The sequence below is a fragment of the Perca flavescens genome, chromosome 17, assembly GCF_004354835.1.
Source record: "Perca flavescens isolate YP-PL-M2 chromosome 17, PFLA_1.0, whole genome shotgun sequence".
Classification (NCBI taxonomy): Eukaryota; Metazoa; Chordata; class Actinopteri; order Perciformes; family Percidae; genus Perca; species Perca flavescens.
The window spans coordinates 2999518-3015488 of record NC_041347.1 but is presented as its reverse complement, the minus strand read 5'-3'; the positions used below and the strand labels follow the sequence as shown (position 1 = coordinate 3015488).

Here is a 15971-nt window from a genome sequence, read left to right as displayed (position 1 = left end):
ATGCTAAATTCATTGTGCGTTTCAGGTGGGAAGCTCTCACGTTGATTCTGATGTATTTCGTCTACATTTTGATCATGAAGTAAGTACTATAATTAAGTTCAACACTTTATCTTTTTTTCTTAAAGAATATTCATTGACAAAATAAGGGCACTTTAAAACAGCGGCCACAATCCGTTGATTGCAGTCACCTGTAAAAGCATATCAGTGTAAATTTGTTCGTTTTCACCAGTCAGAAGGCTCTCTGAGAGCCATATTGCTGTGTCAGTGCCTATTCACATTAAAAGTTGTTGTAAAGCAACTGCAGGAAACTGTCATATTCATGGTCCGGTTCTGCACATTATTTTTCAAACCAAATGGGTGAGATTGGATTATCTCACTTATACCATGGCCAAAATGTAACGGGACAGGTGGAAGCAGTTCAAAGGTAAAGTAATTTATTGTTAAACCAAGGAACATCACAAACAACTCAAAGCGATCTCCACAAAAAAACTAAGATTAATATTAATCACTAAAAGTAAACTAAAGAGCGAAGTTTTTAACAAAGTAACGACCAGGACTCGGTTAACACATCCTAATAAACACTACAACGCTGTTTTGGAGCAACACACACACGCTTCCATTCAGCCGTCTGGCACACTGGCTGCTGAATCTTGGCGAGGCCACGTCTTGCTTCTTCCTGATTATCACAGCTTAGCAGCTTCAGCTCGCGGGTGTGATGTCACCGGCAGGGGCGCACACCTGGAGAGGATCAAAGCACAAAACCCAGACACAAAAAACCACGGCACGAACAGTACCACAGAACCTTTCAGTTAGCTGAAGATAATGCACACCGTGCAGCCAATCTGAATTGACTGTGGCCTGGGAATAAAAAGTGTTATTTAATGTTGATGGAAACATTTAGGAAAAAAGGACACTACATAAAATATCAAATGTAGATAAACATTGGAGCACGATAAATCCATTGTCAGTCAAACAAAACTGGTAAGTAACTGCAAAGTGTTTTGTGATCCAAAAATCACAAATCATGGGGCAGATTCACATATGCTGTACATAAATGTTGAGATAATTAAATAAATGTGTCCGTTTCAGGATGAACTCCCATATTGTTCGTTTCCTGGAGAGGCGGAAGAAGAACCCGTCTAGTTTAAGGAACGGAGCTGCCAATAACGCTGAGCTAGACGATGGCTGTGATGCTACCGCTGTTCTACTGAAGAAAGGTACACTTTATATTTTACAAGGATTCAACAGCTGGGCGCATATAAGTACTGGGCAGATGGATAAACTGTTGTTTAACCAGGAAATAGTTTATGTTTGTTTACCACTTACAACAAAAGAAATACATGTTTAGTAGTGAGGGATTGGTCAATGTATTCTTAATTCAGGACAGACTAGCTGTTTCCCTGTGCTTCCGTTTGTTATGCTAAGCTAAGCTAAATGGCTCCCTGCTGCGTTATTATGGATCCCACGTAACTTCTAGGCAAGTCCCGCCCTACAAAGCAGCTTGATTGGTTGGGGTTAAGCATTGACCTCGAGTGGTTAAGGTTAAAATAGCCGATTGGTCAGGGGATAGAACCTGAACAAATCGGGTTACGTTACCTTGTGTAAGCATGGATGCCTGGCCAATAGTAGCGTGTGAACGCTATTGAAGAGCAGTTCTTGCCTAGAAGTTGCGTGGGTTCCATAATAACGCCTCCCTGCTCCATCTCCATACTTGGTGATATCTGGGAAATATCTGGAAATGAGATGGAGACTGAACTAATGCTGAGTACAATGAGTTCAGACTAATGCAGCTTTATTCACACAACAAACAAACATATCACTTTCATGAAAGGGAGAACAGTTGACATGCACCAAATGTATATGCCAAGGTTTCTCGTCTGTTGTGTTCATAAACAGTGAACCATTCCTTAGTCTTCAAGTCTGCCTTCTGGATGGTATATCCAGTGTTTTCACAGTTGCCATCGTCCTTGGGGGGGGGGCCCACTCCAGTGCTGCATTGAAGCCCCAGACCTCTGTCACCTTCACGTCAGATTTCTAAACCTCTATGTATTTTACAAAAGATACTAATTTTGATACTCAATTGGCTGTGATGAACTAATTTCCATTTAACATATGTAGCACTAATCTTGGACGAAGCTGTCGCCGGAAAATTCAATACAAATTTGATAGAATGTATATCACCAGGTACAGACAAAATGTCTTTTTTTTCCCTACCAAGTTACTTGATATCGAAACATCTCTTAACCCTTCATATAGGTGTGTTTACCTATGTGTTTACCTATGTAATAACCTTATTATAAAATAATTACTTCTTTAGAGTATGTGTATTTCCAAAATGTGTACTTGTCAGTGTAGTACCTCCTCACACGTCGCTGGGTCAGAGCAAAATCCAGTATCTCACTTGGTACTGAAGAAAGAGAAAACGTGTATTATACAAAGTGTTGACAACAAGATCATCCGCACCACACACACACACACACACACACACACACACACACACACACAGACATTACTCGATTTATAGTAAGATAGATAGATAGTTAGATACATTCATATCAGTCCACTCAATCAGAATCTGAATACTTTTGATCCCCTTTTGAATATTGATCCCCTAAGGGAAATTGTTTAGTTTCAGTTGCTCACAGTCCAATTCAAGGTAAAATAAGAGTAAGAAAAGAGCAAGTCAATAAGTGTACAGTAACATAAAGTAACATAGCTACAGTAACAAATAAAAATGTTAAGTAGAAGTAAAGTAAGATTAACTTAAAAGAGTGTTTCTAAAGATTAAACTATTTATATTGTAGTGCAGTGTGAACATAACATACAGTGTCAACATGAATACATATGAATATAAATAAGTACAGTGGGAATATAAGTAGCAGCATAAGCATAAGTGCCTGTGTATATTGTGTAATTACCTGTGTGTGTGTGTGTGTGTGTGTGTGTGTGTGTGTGTGTGTGTGTGTGTGTGTGTGTCCTGCAGCGAACCACCACAGGAAGCCATCGGTGCTGATGGTGGACGAGCTGATGTCGGCGTACCCCCACCAGCTGTCCTTCTCCGAGGCGGGCATGAGAATCATGATCACCAGTCACTTCTCCCCGAGAACCCGCCTCACCATGGCTTCCCGCATGCTTATCACCGAGGTCAGGATGCACACAGGCGCACCACAGCTGCACTTTTGATCGAAATAAAGAGAGACAAAACAAATTGCTGCCATTTCCAGTTTGAAGCAGACTGCAGTGTGTTTTGCCTCGGAGGGAAAAGTGTTTCAGACAGCCTCTTTAACAAGGTAATCTGGTGCTGCGCGAGGCCCCGCCCTACAAATCTGCTCAACCACTGAGGATTCTAGGCCTTAAGTGTTTTTGTACATTTCTCATGGACCATTGAAGACATGATGTAGACACCTGGTCATCTCATTCCACCTCCTACCTGCAGCATACATGTGCAGGGTTCAAAATTTTGGCTGGTAGATGGTGCTAATGTTGAACCCTGTACATATGTGTTCTGCTGATTACAGGTCCCTTGCTGTGTTTTGAGAAAAAAAGTGCCCTAAAAGAAACAAAGAAAAAGTATATTTTGGTTTCATAATGGCACCCTGTCTGTGCTAACACCACCCAGGTTGTTTTTCCTCTGCAGATACTCAAATTATTTTACTTCATACATGTTTGCAGGAACAGCTGCATGCTTGGCCAGTTATTGTAATGATGACAAACTTCTAGTAATTCATAGTGCTGGGACAATATGCTTTTGTCCCCATTCAATTATTTCACGATACATGGGTGCCAATTTGATTTATTGCACTTTATTGCGATTTTCATATATTGGCGATTGTAGAAGTATTGCAATTCAATAGTGTTGAGTATAGCGATTTTCTTTTCCTTCTTTAACAAAAACAAAAGTTGAATAATCCACTTCTAGAGACAATATATCATGAGACATTTCTAAAAATGAATTATTTTCTAAGAAGAAGGCATTTATTTCATTTGTAAAGAAGTACATAATATGGATTTTCTGAATTTTTGGCTTTTGGCACCTAGTGATTCACATCCTACAATGTTTCCATATCAACTGATGACACCTACAGTCAACAGCTCTGCTTCATAGCATCTTAAGCTAGTGCTAACATTAGCTTCACAGACAGGATGAGCTGCTTCATAGCCCTGGATCTTGGATGTCTCAATTGAAATCTTTAAGGTTACAAGATTAAACCATTAATATCTGACTAAATGTTTAAAGGGATATTCTGACAACTCTGTTCACCAGCTGTCATTTACACAGCTGAGCTAGCTGTCTGACATTTATGTGTACTTGTCTGTAGAAAAAGATTCACCACTCTGTTGGTCATACATGAACAGCCCACTGCATATCTTTCCAAACATAAAGACATGATACAACACTATTTATTACACAACTTTATAGTTGAAATTCGCAGCTCTTGCAATCAAAGAAATTACTCTTTCAAATTGCATTTTCAAAATAAAAGTGTTAGTGTTCAGCCCGAGCGTAAGACATGACACACAAAGAGCCACAGACTGAGCTGCAACCCACTTAGCTTATAACTAAAGTCTCTTTCTTGACTTCAAACAAAGACACACATCTTCCTGACTGTCCTACCAAACAAAATATCCATCAGAAGAAAACCTAGAGCCTAGATCGCTAATGAGCCAGTCAACTGTGTCACACTGAACAGCTAAAAAACTCAACTTCAAGTGTCACAAAGTGATGAATTTTTGCTTTTATTTTTCCCAGTAAATATAGCAATCTGTTGCCCAAGTCTGAATTTCATATTGACGATTGAAGCTGCTGTATGATCAGGGTGTTCCATCAGTATGTTTATATAACATACTGATAGATTTGTATTTTTTTTAGTTTGACCTACATTTGTGCATGTCCTTTGGTGGTGTCCTAGACCTACCACACCCTCACATTCTTCAATGTAATTTGTATTTTATGTTCAGTGAAACACTTAAACTAACTCTGTGTGTGTGTGTGTGTGTGTGTGTGTGTGTGTGTGTGTGTGTGTGTGTGTGTGTGTAATACAGAGGCAGCGTCTAATCAACACCCGGACTTTGACCAACGGTGACTCGGATGTTCCAGTGAGAGGAGGAAGTAGGCGGGGCATAGAAAATGGGCTGTCCAAGGCTGAAAGGGGCGTCAGCGTGCGCCGCGACGACCAAGAGGCGGGCAACGAGACAGAGACCGAGGACAATGAGAACAACGAGAACGATGAAGAGGAAGAAGAAGAGGAAGGAGAGGGACCCTTGGTACCCTTCCAGTGCCCAGGTACCTGCTGGAGATGCGTCACTTTTGTTTAAAGGTCTCATATTGTAAAAATAATGTCTTTTTGATTATAAAGCAGGTCGAGGTACTATATGAATACTGTCAAAGTATCAAAATGACAATCCACAGAGAAATGCACACATCTGTATTCTGAAATTGTGCCTTTGAACATGCCTTCAGGACTTGTGCAGTTGTGATGTCAAAACTATACTTTATATAGGTATAAAGTGCTGCTACAGTCATTCCCCGGCTGCAATGATGGTGCAGAGATTCCGAGAGTGCAGATGCAGAAGACCTGGAAACGCTGGCCAATCAGAGCAGACTGGGTTTTTTCAGGAGGGAGGCTTAAAGGGACAGGTGCTAAAATGGAGCGTTTCAGACAGAGGGTGGATATCGGAAGGACAGGAAATAGTTTTAACACGACTTAAAAATTGACATCCACCAAGCCAAAATGCTTATGTTATCAATAGTTAGCTCGTCCTTGTTTCCGAACTGCGTCGCGAGTTATAGAGCTTAGCTGGGAGCTTCATGGAGATAGCTGAAGTTTATGTTAGCTGCCCTACAGCTGTCAGAGTTAGCTTCGACATCATATATTACCTTCTAATAGCTGTATTCTCAGTAACGTAACAATCTGCAAGAAACAGATTGCTTTTAAATCACTAAAATAGTAGTGACGGCACCGTTTGGCTTAGTTATTAATGCCGTTAGCATCGTGGCTAACACTATTGTTAGTGTTACTTAGTTTATGACAAATTGTTTCAGCTGTGCTTTCTAGATCATGTTTCATTACAGAGTTCTCTGTTGATTTGTGTTTGTCACTGTGTGCTCGTGATGGAACAATCCATCAGTGGCCGAGGTCAGTGGCCGTGTTTCTAACTTTGACATCGGAAAATCAAACTTCTGAGTACAAATGGAACGCACTATATGTCACGGGAGGTAGTTTAGAGAACCCAAGTGCAGAACACAGAGGCGGAGGCTAGTTTTGGAACAAGGGATCAAACTGATGTTACTTGTTGAGAATTGGCAACAGAGTGTTTGTGGCCAGAGGAGAGCAGGGGCTAGGCGAGGAGGTACCAGGGGAAAGGTTGAGGCTGGCAGTCGGTGTCCAAGGCTGAGAGTGGAAATGGCAGAGGGAAGCCAGGCACCGTCACAGTCCAGAGAGCAGAGCTGATCCAGTGCGGTTTCCAGGAAAAGAAGGAGAGGGACAGAGGCAGGAGTTGGGCGGGGGGAATGCTGCAGGCAGAGGGAGTAGAAACACTTTAGCAAGTTAAGTAGTTAATTAGATTTATCCTTTTTTAAATTAACTAGTTAACATACTACTGCATTCTTGCCTTTATGAAAGTGCTGCATTTAACCATATGATGTTCACCTGTGTCTCACTTTGCAAAAACATACATCCTTTATTACCGATACTAACAATGAAGCACAAACGTCTCTACATTTCAAAGCTATAAGGACATCATTTTTTTTTTTTAAACAGAATAGGACTGCACACTGTTCTTATGGGTGGACATCAGTTTAACTTAGTGTCACGGCACAACCACAACCCTGGGGAAATCTTAATTACTCTCGTTACGTCTAGGGATTGCAGAGCTTGGTTTTGCATTTGAAAACTAAAAACGCTAAACACTTAGCCGCCCGACTGAATGTAAAGATGAGACCTTTGCGCTCTTCTCTTTGGACCAGCTTTGTCTTTGTTCAGGTGTCAAACAGCGTCAAAATCAAGTTGACAGTTCATTTGTAGACATTTGAAGACGCGGACATAACACAACTTGTTGGGGAAAACGTCATGACAAATCAGCCAATAGAAATCAAGAGGTGGATTATGACGTAACATAGTATAAAAGGGCATAATAATCTGTCTTTTTCCCCTGCCTCCATGTATCTGAGCCATGACACTGTGTCTCCTATCTTGTGTGTTTGCAGCGGGTGTGTTTAACAAGCTGAAGTGGCTGGTGGCCTGGCCTCTGTGTCTGCTGCTCTACTTCACCGTCCCCAACTGCGCCAAGCCTCGCTGGGAAAACTACTTCATGCTATCCTTCTTCTGCTCCACCCTGTGGATTGCCGCCTTCTCCTACATCATGGTCTGGATGGTGAGCGACTGGGAAGAAATGATGGGAAGGCAAACTGGCAGAGATGGGGATAAAAACATACATTCTTAGTGATATTGTGTTCTGCCAAAGCCTGTGTGATTTTATACATTTACATTTGTTTTAAATCTTTAATGTTGTGTGTATCAATTAACCTGTGAAATTAACAAAGTATCCGTTAGCCATATAAAAAAATATTAAATTAATAGAAGATTGGCTGGAATGGAAAGAAAAAGAAAACCAAACTGGAGCATTAGTGAAAACATGAAAAAAGGACAATGTAGTAGTACATTTTGCCTCGCATTGCCAGACATAACCCCACAGCGCTGCAGAATGAGGTCTGGCCCTTGCACAGATACATTCCTTGATAGAACAGAAAAAAAAAATGCCTTTCTTTGAACCAATCACAATCATCTTGGGTGGCGCTAAATTCCAGACGCAGTGACGGGGGCTCTCAAAATAATCTCGGGAAGGAACTTGTTTTGGTGGAACATTTGCACCCAGCAAATGATAACGCCACATACAATATTAAATGAAGTTAACTGTTAACTCAATACAGTAATGTGAGCTTTTTAAATTAGCTGGATATACATGGTTAAACATAATTTGTTCTTACCGGTGTATTGCCGTGTGTACACCACAGCAATCCCACCAATCAGTCCTAAAATAAGTAGCTGAAATAAAGCAACTGAATGCTGCTGATCCAAGATTCAAATACATGTCCAGTGTTTAGCCTAGGTTTGTGGAAGACTTAGGGGTACGTATTTATCAGGGGGTTAAAGGGTCCTTCGTCAGAACATGTTATTATTTTCAATTTAAAAAAAAGAAGCTATTTTACATTTGGGAGCATCATTATTACCATATCTGCATCCAAATGTTTTGGAAAAGCTCCAACAGGTAATAAATACCAATTAAAAAAGGTTAAAGACCAAACTTACTAACAAACCTAAAACCTTATAATGGTAGGCGAAACCCTGCACATCTAAAATTCAAAAAGCATTCATCCAACCAACTTCGCACATGGCAGGTGTATTGCTGTGGACCGACGGAAGTGTAGTGTTGAGAGTGAAGTAGTGACTGCGGCTGTGGCTCAGGAGGTAGAGCAGTAGAGGTTGAGCTCTGAACCCCAGGTTGCTCCTGATGAGGAGGCCAGCGCCTTGCATGGCGGCTGCGCCACCATCGATTTATGTGGATGGATGAATGAGAGGCAACTTGTAAAGCGCTTCGTGTTTAACCCATTTCTCCACCAAACAGCATTTTCTGTTCCAAGCCCATCTCAAGCTGCCTCATCTTTCTCCTGTCTCTCTAACACAAAGACAACTGCCAAAATACAAGCAGTAAAGGTCTGTCTCTGTCTCTCTTTGTCTGTGCGTCAGGTAACAGTGATAGGCTTCACACTCGGCATCCCTGATGTCATCATGGGCATCACCTTCCTGGCAGCCGGCACCAGCGTCCCTGATTGCATGGCCAGCCTGATAGTGGCAAGACAAGGTAATCACAGACACACACACAACACGACGACAGGTTACCAAGCTGTCATTTAACACAAACACACGCACACACCTACAGCCCGAGGGAGGCCAAACAACAGAATCAAAGTGAGGCCGCTGTTAAAGAGCCAGAGGGGAGGAGATGGCTGGGGAGGATGGTGTGTGTGTGTGTGTGTGTGTGTGTGTGTGTGTGGTGTGTGTGTGTACGTCATCTTTTCCTGCTGTCCCTCTTCCGTCCCTGTGGTGAGACTGTAAAAGAATGGGGGGGTGATGAGGGAAGACAGCCCGACAGGGTCCCTTCCTCCATCCTTTCATCTGTATTTATTCTTGCTCCTGTCATCAAATATTTAAACGGCTCTGTCTGACTGCTTGCTGGGAGACACACACTCGCCACCGCAGTTTAGCCGTCCGTCCTTCGCTTTGTAGCCGCTGTCGCTTCACCGCTTCGTTGTTTCTGTGGAACGTCAGTCAGAGAGATAGCTCCACTGATCTCGCCCATATCCACCTACCTCTGTCCCGACGTGTCGCAGCTCCCCCGAGCCACACACACACACACACACACACACACACACACACACACACACACACACACACAGCGTCACTTCCTGTCTCCTCATTGTCCACTCACTCAGTTTTCCTTTCATGCTGTCTTTCTTCTCTTTTCCTGTTCCCTCTGTTTCTTCTGCTTTACAACTCTATCTTTGTTCAGGAATGGGAGACATGGCGGTGTCCAACTCCATCGGCAGTAACGTGTTTGACATCTTGGTGGGGCTTGGTCTCCCCTGGGCCCTACAGACGCTGGCTATCAACTACGGCTCCGATGTAAGTAGCATACTCCTCAATGTACATCATACTGCTCACACATCTGCTCACATAGCACCAGATATGACATCTGTAAAAACGTTTCAGCCTTTTGAAACTAGCTAAATACCAAAGTTCAACTGTGGTGGTCACACCCCTGCTAATGAGTCAAACAAAGCTGGTGATAGCTCAGCAATAGAAACTCATAGTGCGTTCCATTTGTACTCGGAGGTCCGAGGTCAAAGTCGAAAACACGCCCTATTGTGCAGCCCTATTGGGAAGTCAGACAACCTTGCAGTACCCCGAGCTCAAAATCCAACATGGATGCTCCGTGCATCAACAGTAGTGAAAGCTGTAGTAACATACAGTTTATTAGCACTTCTGTCGTACACACAGTCCTGTCCTTCTATCTGTAGACATGTTGTTACGCTTAATGCGTATTAACTGGTATTGCTAACAATGGCTAACCTGGCTAGAGCTAACCCCACAATGAAAAATCCGATTTGTAAATTGAACGCATTCAACTCAGGTGTGATGTCATTCCCAGCTCCGGTTTCCGAGTTCCAAGGTAATTGGAACACTAACATTATTTATAGCTCAACAACATACTTCGCACACCAGCCTAATTACCTCAACAGGTAGAAGTAAATCAGAAAAGTACACGTAACTGAAAGTTAGACAAGATCCTAGCACGCACAATTCTAGGTAAAAAAAACAGCACAAACATAGCAGTCGAACAAAGCAGGTTGGCTTGGTTCCAGGCTCAAAACTCTTTATATAAGCATTTAATGAAACATCAATGGAGATATTGAACAGGGAAAAACTCTTCTGCGGTCACTGTTGAGCTCTATAGTAGGGCTGCAACTAATGATTATTTTGGTAGTTGACTAATCTGTTGATTTCTTTTTTGATTAGTCAATGATTATTTTTGTCACGCCCTCGATCGCTGCTTTCTTTGGGCGGGGCTCCTGCACCGGGCTCCAGTTCATGTTTTACTTTACCTGCTCAAGTCTGTACACCTGTGAATGTCACCTAGTTGTGACGAGCTCAAGACACTCACAAAAGCACTATTTGTTTTCACGAGGTAAGATTTATAGGGATGGCTGATGCGAAACTGACGTTCCGAAGCTTTGTCGAGATCCCGAAGCGCAGAGTTTCTAAACACTGATCCGAAGCATGATTCAAAACACCCATGTCACGTGACTACGGCTAAATGAAGCTTCGGAGTGTTTCACAAGTGTTTCGACAGGTGGCATGGTCCGCCGAATCAGCGTTTGATTGACAGGGTCTGGAACAAACCATACAATCGCACATCTGTATAAAAGTGAAGTCAATACCTCTTGGTTTTTGTGACAGGAGTTTGATTTTGAGATAGCGGATTTTTGGTGATATAGTGACATTTATAGTGCAATTTGTTTAGTTATATTTAGGCTTACATTTAAATTTACACATTGACTGATAGGCTAGAGACAGACAGAGTATACATACAGTGACACATTAATAGATAGATAGATAGATAGATAGATAGATAGATAGATAGATAGATAGATAGATAGATAGATAGATAAAAATGGAAGCTCTGTTTTCATTTTCATTCAGAGCCACAAATGTCAACATCAGGCCCATCATAATCAACATCAACACCAGTAGAAACACAGGACAGTTCATTGGAAAGTTTTGATGATAGTATCCGTGAAACAGTGATGAGCCTACAAGCCATACAAGCTTCACATATTACAAAAATAAATTTTTTTTTTTAATGGCTCGTTGTCAAGGTTGTTTCAGATCAACACCTGCAAGTGACCACTAGGTGTCATCGTTGAGACAGGTGTTGGATTGTTTCAAAGCCTCGACACAATATGGCACCTTTGCTTCAACTGTTACATTGTTTTACGAAGCCTCGATCTGCCCACCACTAAAGATTTATACACTTAAGCAGCCTATATGGATTTTTTTTTCTTTCAAAGAAGCGGTTTCCTCTCTTCGCGTCTCTAACGTAACCTTTCTCACCCAAGTTAGGGAGCGGTACCGCAGCATGTGGCAAATGTCGCGGTCGATCTTGTGACGAAACCGAATACTACCGCACTGCCGAGGTTTATCAAACCCTAACCCCAGACTGTTGAGCAACTGAAGTCGTACATTGGAATGGAAAAGAATTCCACCTACAAAGCTTCAACAATGAGTGTCCTCAGTTCCCAAACGCTTATTGAGTGTTGTTAAAAGGAAAGGTGATGTAACACAGTGGTAAACATGCCCCTGTCCCAGCTTTTTTGGAACGTGTTGCAGGCATCAAATTCAAAATGAGTGAATATTTGCAAAAAAACAGTGAAGTTTATCAGTTTGAAAATCAATATCTTTTCTTTCTAGTGTATTTAATTGATTATAGCTTGAACAGGATTTGTAAATCATTGTATTCTGTTTTTATTTACGTTTTACACAACGTCCCAACTTCACTGGAATTGGGTCACTTGAGGGGGGACTACTTTTGCGTTCCCAAAACATGTTTCAATATGTTTTGAAATGAACACTAAATTATCAATGAATGTGCACCTCCCCTCTGCTTTACGGAGCTTTTTCCATGTGTCTGTTAGAATGCATTGATTTTGCCACAAAATGTTAAATTGTTAAATAGTTTAAATTCCTGCTGGGTGTCCAGGCCACGCTGTAGAGTGGAGAGGAAAAATATTCATTTAAGATCATTCCAAAAGTTGTTTTTGTTCTTTTTCTACTTATTTGTCTTCAAAGTGATACACAACCGTAGTACTAATCTCACACATGATCTTGTTGCAGATCAAACTAAACAGTAAAGGACTGATCTTCTCTGTGGGCCTCCTGCTGGCATCTGTGTTTATGACTGTGAGTATATACGACAGCATGTCTTATCACTAGGGATGTAGGGATTCAATATGATTCACGATTTTAAGTTCACAATATGATTTCTGAGCTGCGGACAAATGACTGAAAAATATTCCTTTATTTATATAAACTGCAAAACAATAGATGTGTCTTCTTATCAAAAGTGACACTGATGAAATTGTATTAAAGGTCCTAGGACATGCTGCTTTTTGGATGCTTTTATATAGGCCTTAGTGGTCCCCTAATACTGTATCTGAAGTCTCTTTTATATAGACCTTAGTGGTCCCCTAATACTGTATCTGAAGTCTCTTTTATATAGACCTTAGTGGTCCCCTAATACTGTATCTGAAGTCTCTTTCCCGAAATTCAGCCTTGGTGCAGAATTACAGCCACTAGAGCCAGTCCCACAATGAGCTTTCCATAGTATGTGCCATTTCTGTGTCTGTAGCTTTAAATGCTATTGAGGAGGAGAGGGGGGGTGACGTCTGAAGTCAAACAAGTGAAATCAAAAGTAGATTATGCCCTAGGCAGTTTAAAATTGGAACATTGCGATTCATTTTTTTATCTCAACCGGTTGTAATATTTAAACATTTATCGATTTAAAACGGATTCATTATGCATCGTTACATCCCTACTTATCACTAATTCCTCTGACAGGTTTCTGACTTCTTTTTATGTGTTTGTCTCAATATGTCTATTGATCTGTTTACCTGCCTGTTTCTTCACCCACATCCCTGTCTGTCTGTCTCTCTGTCTGTCCGTCTCTATGTCTGTCTGTATCTCTGTCCGTCTATCTGTCTGTCCATCCCTCTGTCTGTCTCCCTGTCCGTCTGTCCAGGTCCTGGGAGTTCACCTTAACAAGTGGACATTGGACAAGCGCCTGGGTTTCATGTGTCTCCTCCTCTACTCCGTCTTCCTGTGTTTCTCCTGCCTCATCGAGTACAACATCTTCACCTTTGTCAATCTGCCAACCTGCCGGGATGACTGAGACAGACACACACACACACACACACACACGCACACACAAATAAACATATGTGCACACACTCACACTAAAAGTGGTGTTTGCAAGGAATTCTAAGTGAAGTGAAGTATTAAATGAGGGTGGTGTCCGACCATAGAATGTGTAACCAGAAAGTATCATTCTGAATATAACCGCAAGAATTATTTGCAAACACCGTTTGACACAGGTCTGATTCACACTCACACACACTGTTTCCTGCTTTTATTCTCGTCTATGAGAAGACGTCCCACTCTGCTACTCTTTTTCTGATGCCTGTCTTTCTACTCGGTGCAATATGGAGCTGCTCAGATGTTTGCTCACGATCAATCAGAGTGCAGGATTAAGTTTCAGGAGCAGAGATGGAAATGACTGACTCGTTACAAACCCTCACACAGGACAGCACTGAGGACAACACCCACAACAACAAAAACTCTCTGTCCGACTACTGCTTGTTTCTGACGTGAGGACCTTTTCTTTTGAAACTTCCCCGTATTTAGGTGTGAAAGTAGTCATGTTTTCTAGCTGCTAACCTTTCCTGAGAGGAAAGGCAGGTCTTTTAGATCTACTAGTTGAGAGTAATAAATATAAAAGCAATGATGTAAATGGGTGGGAGGGTGTAGGTTAGCTCTGTGATGCAGATAATGTCGTCTAAACATTACAAACAGGGTGCGATTTGTGAAAAAAAAGCAAGGGAAGGGGGGTTTGATCGAACAAAACAAAACATGCAAGAATTAAATCCTCCTTTCAATACCATGGATATAGTGCCACTAGGCCAGCCACGCCAAAACACTTAAATATGCACTGCAATATTCGACGCAAAATAATCTCATATGAAATAGCACAACCTAGTGTCAACATAAAACTTTCAAGCCAAAGGGTGGAATTCACTTTGCCGTACAAACAAAATATTTTGACCCAGGAAACGCTTGTTTGTGTGTTTTAATCCAAACCAAGATCTTTTTCCTAAACTTAACTAGTTGTTTTGGTGCCTAAAATTCATCGCCGCATGGCGCTCACTTTTTGTGGCTAAACTCCACTACCACAGCCCCTGAAAGGAGCGTCATCTGGCGGTGCCTGTAGTCGGCTCACAGTCACCTATTGGCGGCTAAACACTTGCTGCTGGTAGCCGGAGCTCTGTAGCGGCTAAATACAACCAGCAATTGACGCTCAGATTTAGACTGTGTTCACATTACAGCGCTTTACTTAGTTTAAAATCCTTCTATTTTAAGTATATAATATATGGTCTATTGGTGAAGTAGCATTGATCACTCTGAAGGGGGGGGGGTACATTTTATTTTATAGCAGAGGCTAAATTATTTTTAGCCTCTGAACCCCCCACCACCCCCTACCCCAACCGGCAAATCGCACCCTGATTACAAACAAACATTACATTTATTTCATTAACACAATTCTTAAGGCAAAGAGTAGAATCTGTTATGCTGAGCACATTTTTCAAACGCCATTATCTGAGGACTATTTAGATTCCCATTATGTGGGCATAGTTAAGTGCTTTTGTTTAGAACATTTTAAGACATACAGCTACACAACTTGGGGGAAAAAAATACCTGAACCCCCTCTACACAAAACCAGGGCATTATCCACTCACCTTTTTATAAATTCAATTCAATAGCATCACCTCTGTAGCTTTTATGTTTTGTACTGGAAATGAATTAGCTTTATGGAAAGTTCTTTTCTTTTCTTTCTGTAAATAGTACACCTCTGTAAATACCCCCCTTTCCCCCCAGATGTCATATTTATTATTTATTCATGCCATACGCACATTTCTCCTCTGGAGGTCACAAAACACCCGGGAAGGTTTTTATTTTTATGGACCCCGGGTTGAGGAAATCTACACCTAAGATGTTTTTCAGAAGACCACTCGTGTCCAAGCAATCACAATTTCCTCTGAAGGGATTTGTCTTGTTGATTTCATTAATGAACTTGATTGTTTTTTTGTGTGTGTGTGTGTGTGTGTGTGTTAAAAACAGAATTCAAACTTGCACTGAAGAGGTTAAACTAGCTTCACAGAGAGACTGTGAGTGTTTCTCCTCCCAATGCGTGCTGATTATAGGGATAGCTTCCTTGTAAAATGAAGCAGGTCTGTATGAAATTATAATGTTGAAGTTTTAAGGAAGCAAACGTTATGTTTTGGGGGGGGGATTGTTGTGGAGAGGTGTCATAGTGTGTGCTCCCACCTAGGGGACAGAAAATAATGAGCTGCTGCTTTTTTCTCGACCAAATAGACTCAGAACAGTGGTGGCATTACTTAAAACAACTGGGGAGCAAGTTGGACGAGGTATTTCCTCTGTGTTGGATGGATGTTCTGTCCTAAAAAAGGAAGTGACATTTTAATGAAGTGGTAGTGTCGTAGGAGTAGAGTAAAGATGCAATATAAAGCATCAGGACTTTTATCCCAGCTTTATCCCAATGCGTTGGGGTTTTGACTTTTT

At 41.5% G+C, this 15971-nt stretch overlaps 1 protein-coding gene across 1 annotated transcript in view; it reads left to right on the top strand.

The window, feature by feature from the left end:
- slc24a3 (solute carrier family 24 member 3) overlaps positions 1-14163 on the top strand; it is a 148672-nt gene extending 134509 nt beyond the window's left edge. Inside the window, exons 9-17 of the mRNA XM_028603933.1 lie at positions 26-79; positions 1090-1217; positions 2984-3144; positions 5044-5284; positions 7208-7374; positions 8748-8862; positions 9571-9683; positions 12453-12518; positions 13357-14163. Of these exons, the coding sequence (XP_028459734.1) occupies positions 26-79; positions 1090-1217; positions 2984-3144; positions 5044-5284; positions 7208-7374; positions 8748-8862; positions 9571-9683; positions 12453-12518; positions 13357-13506 (1195 nt within the window). The 3' untranslated portion in view covers positions 13507-14163. The remainder of the gene's footprint in view (positions 1-25; positions 80-1089; positions 1218-2983; positions 3145-5043; positions 5285-7207; positions 7375-8747; positions 8863-9570; positions 9684-12452; positions 12519-13356) is intronic.
- The last annotated feature ends 1808 nt before the right edge of the window (positions 14164-15971 follow it).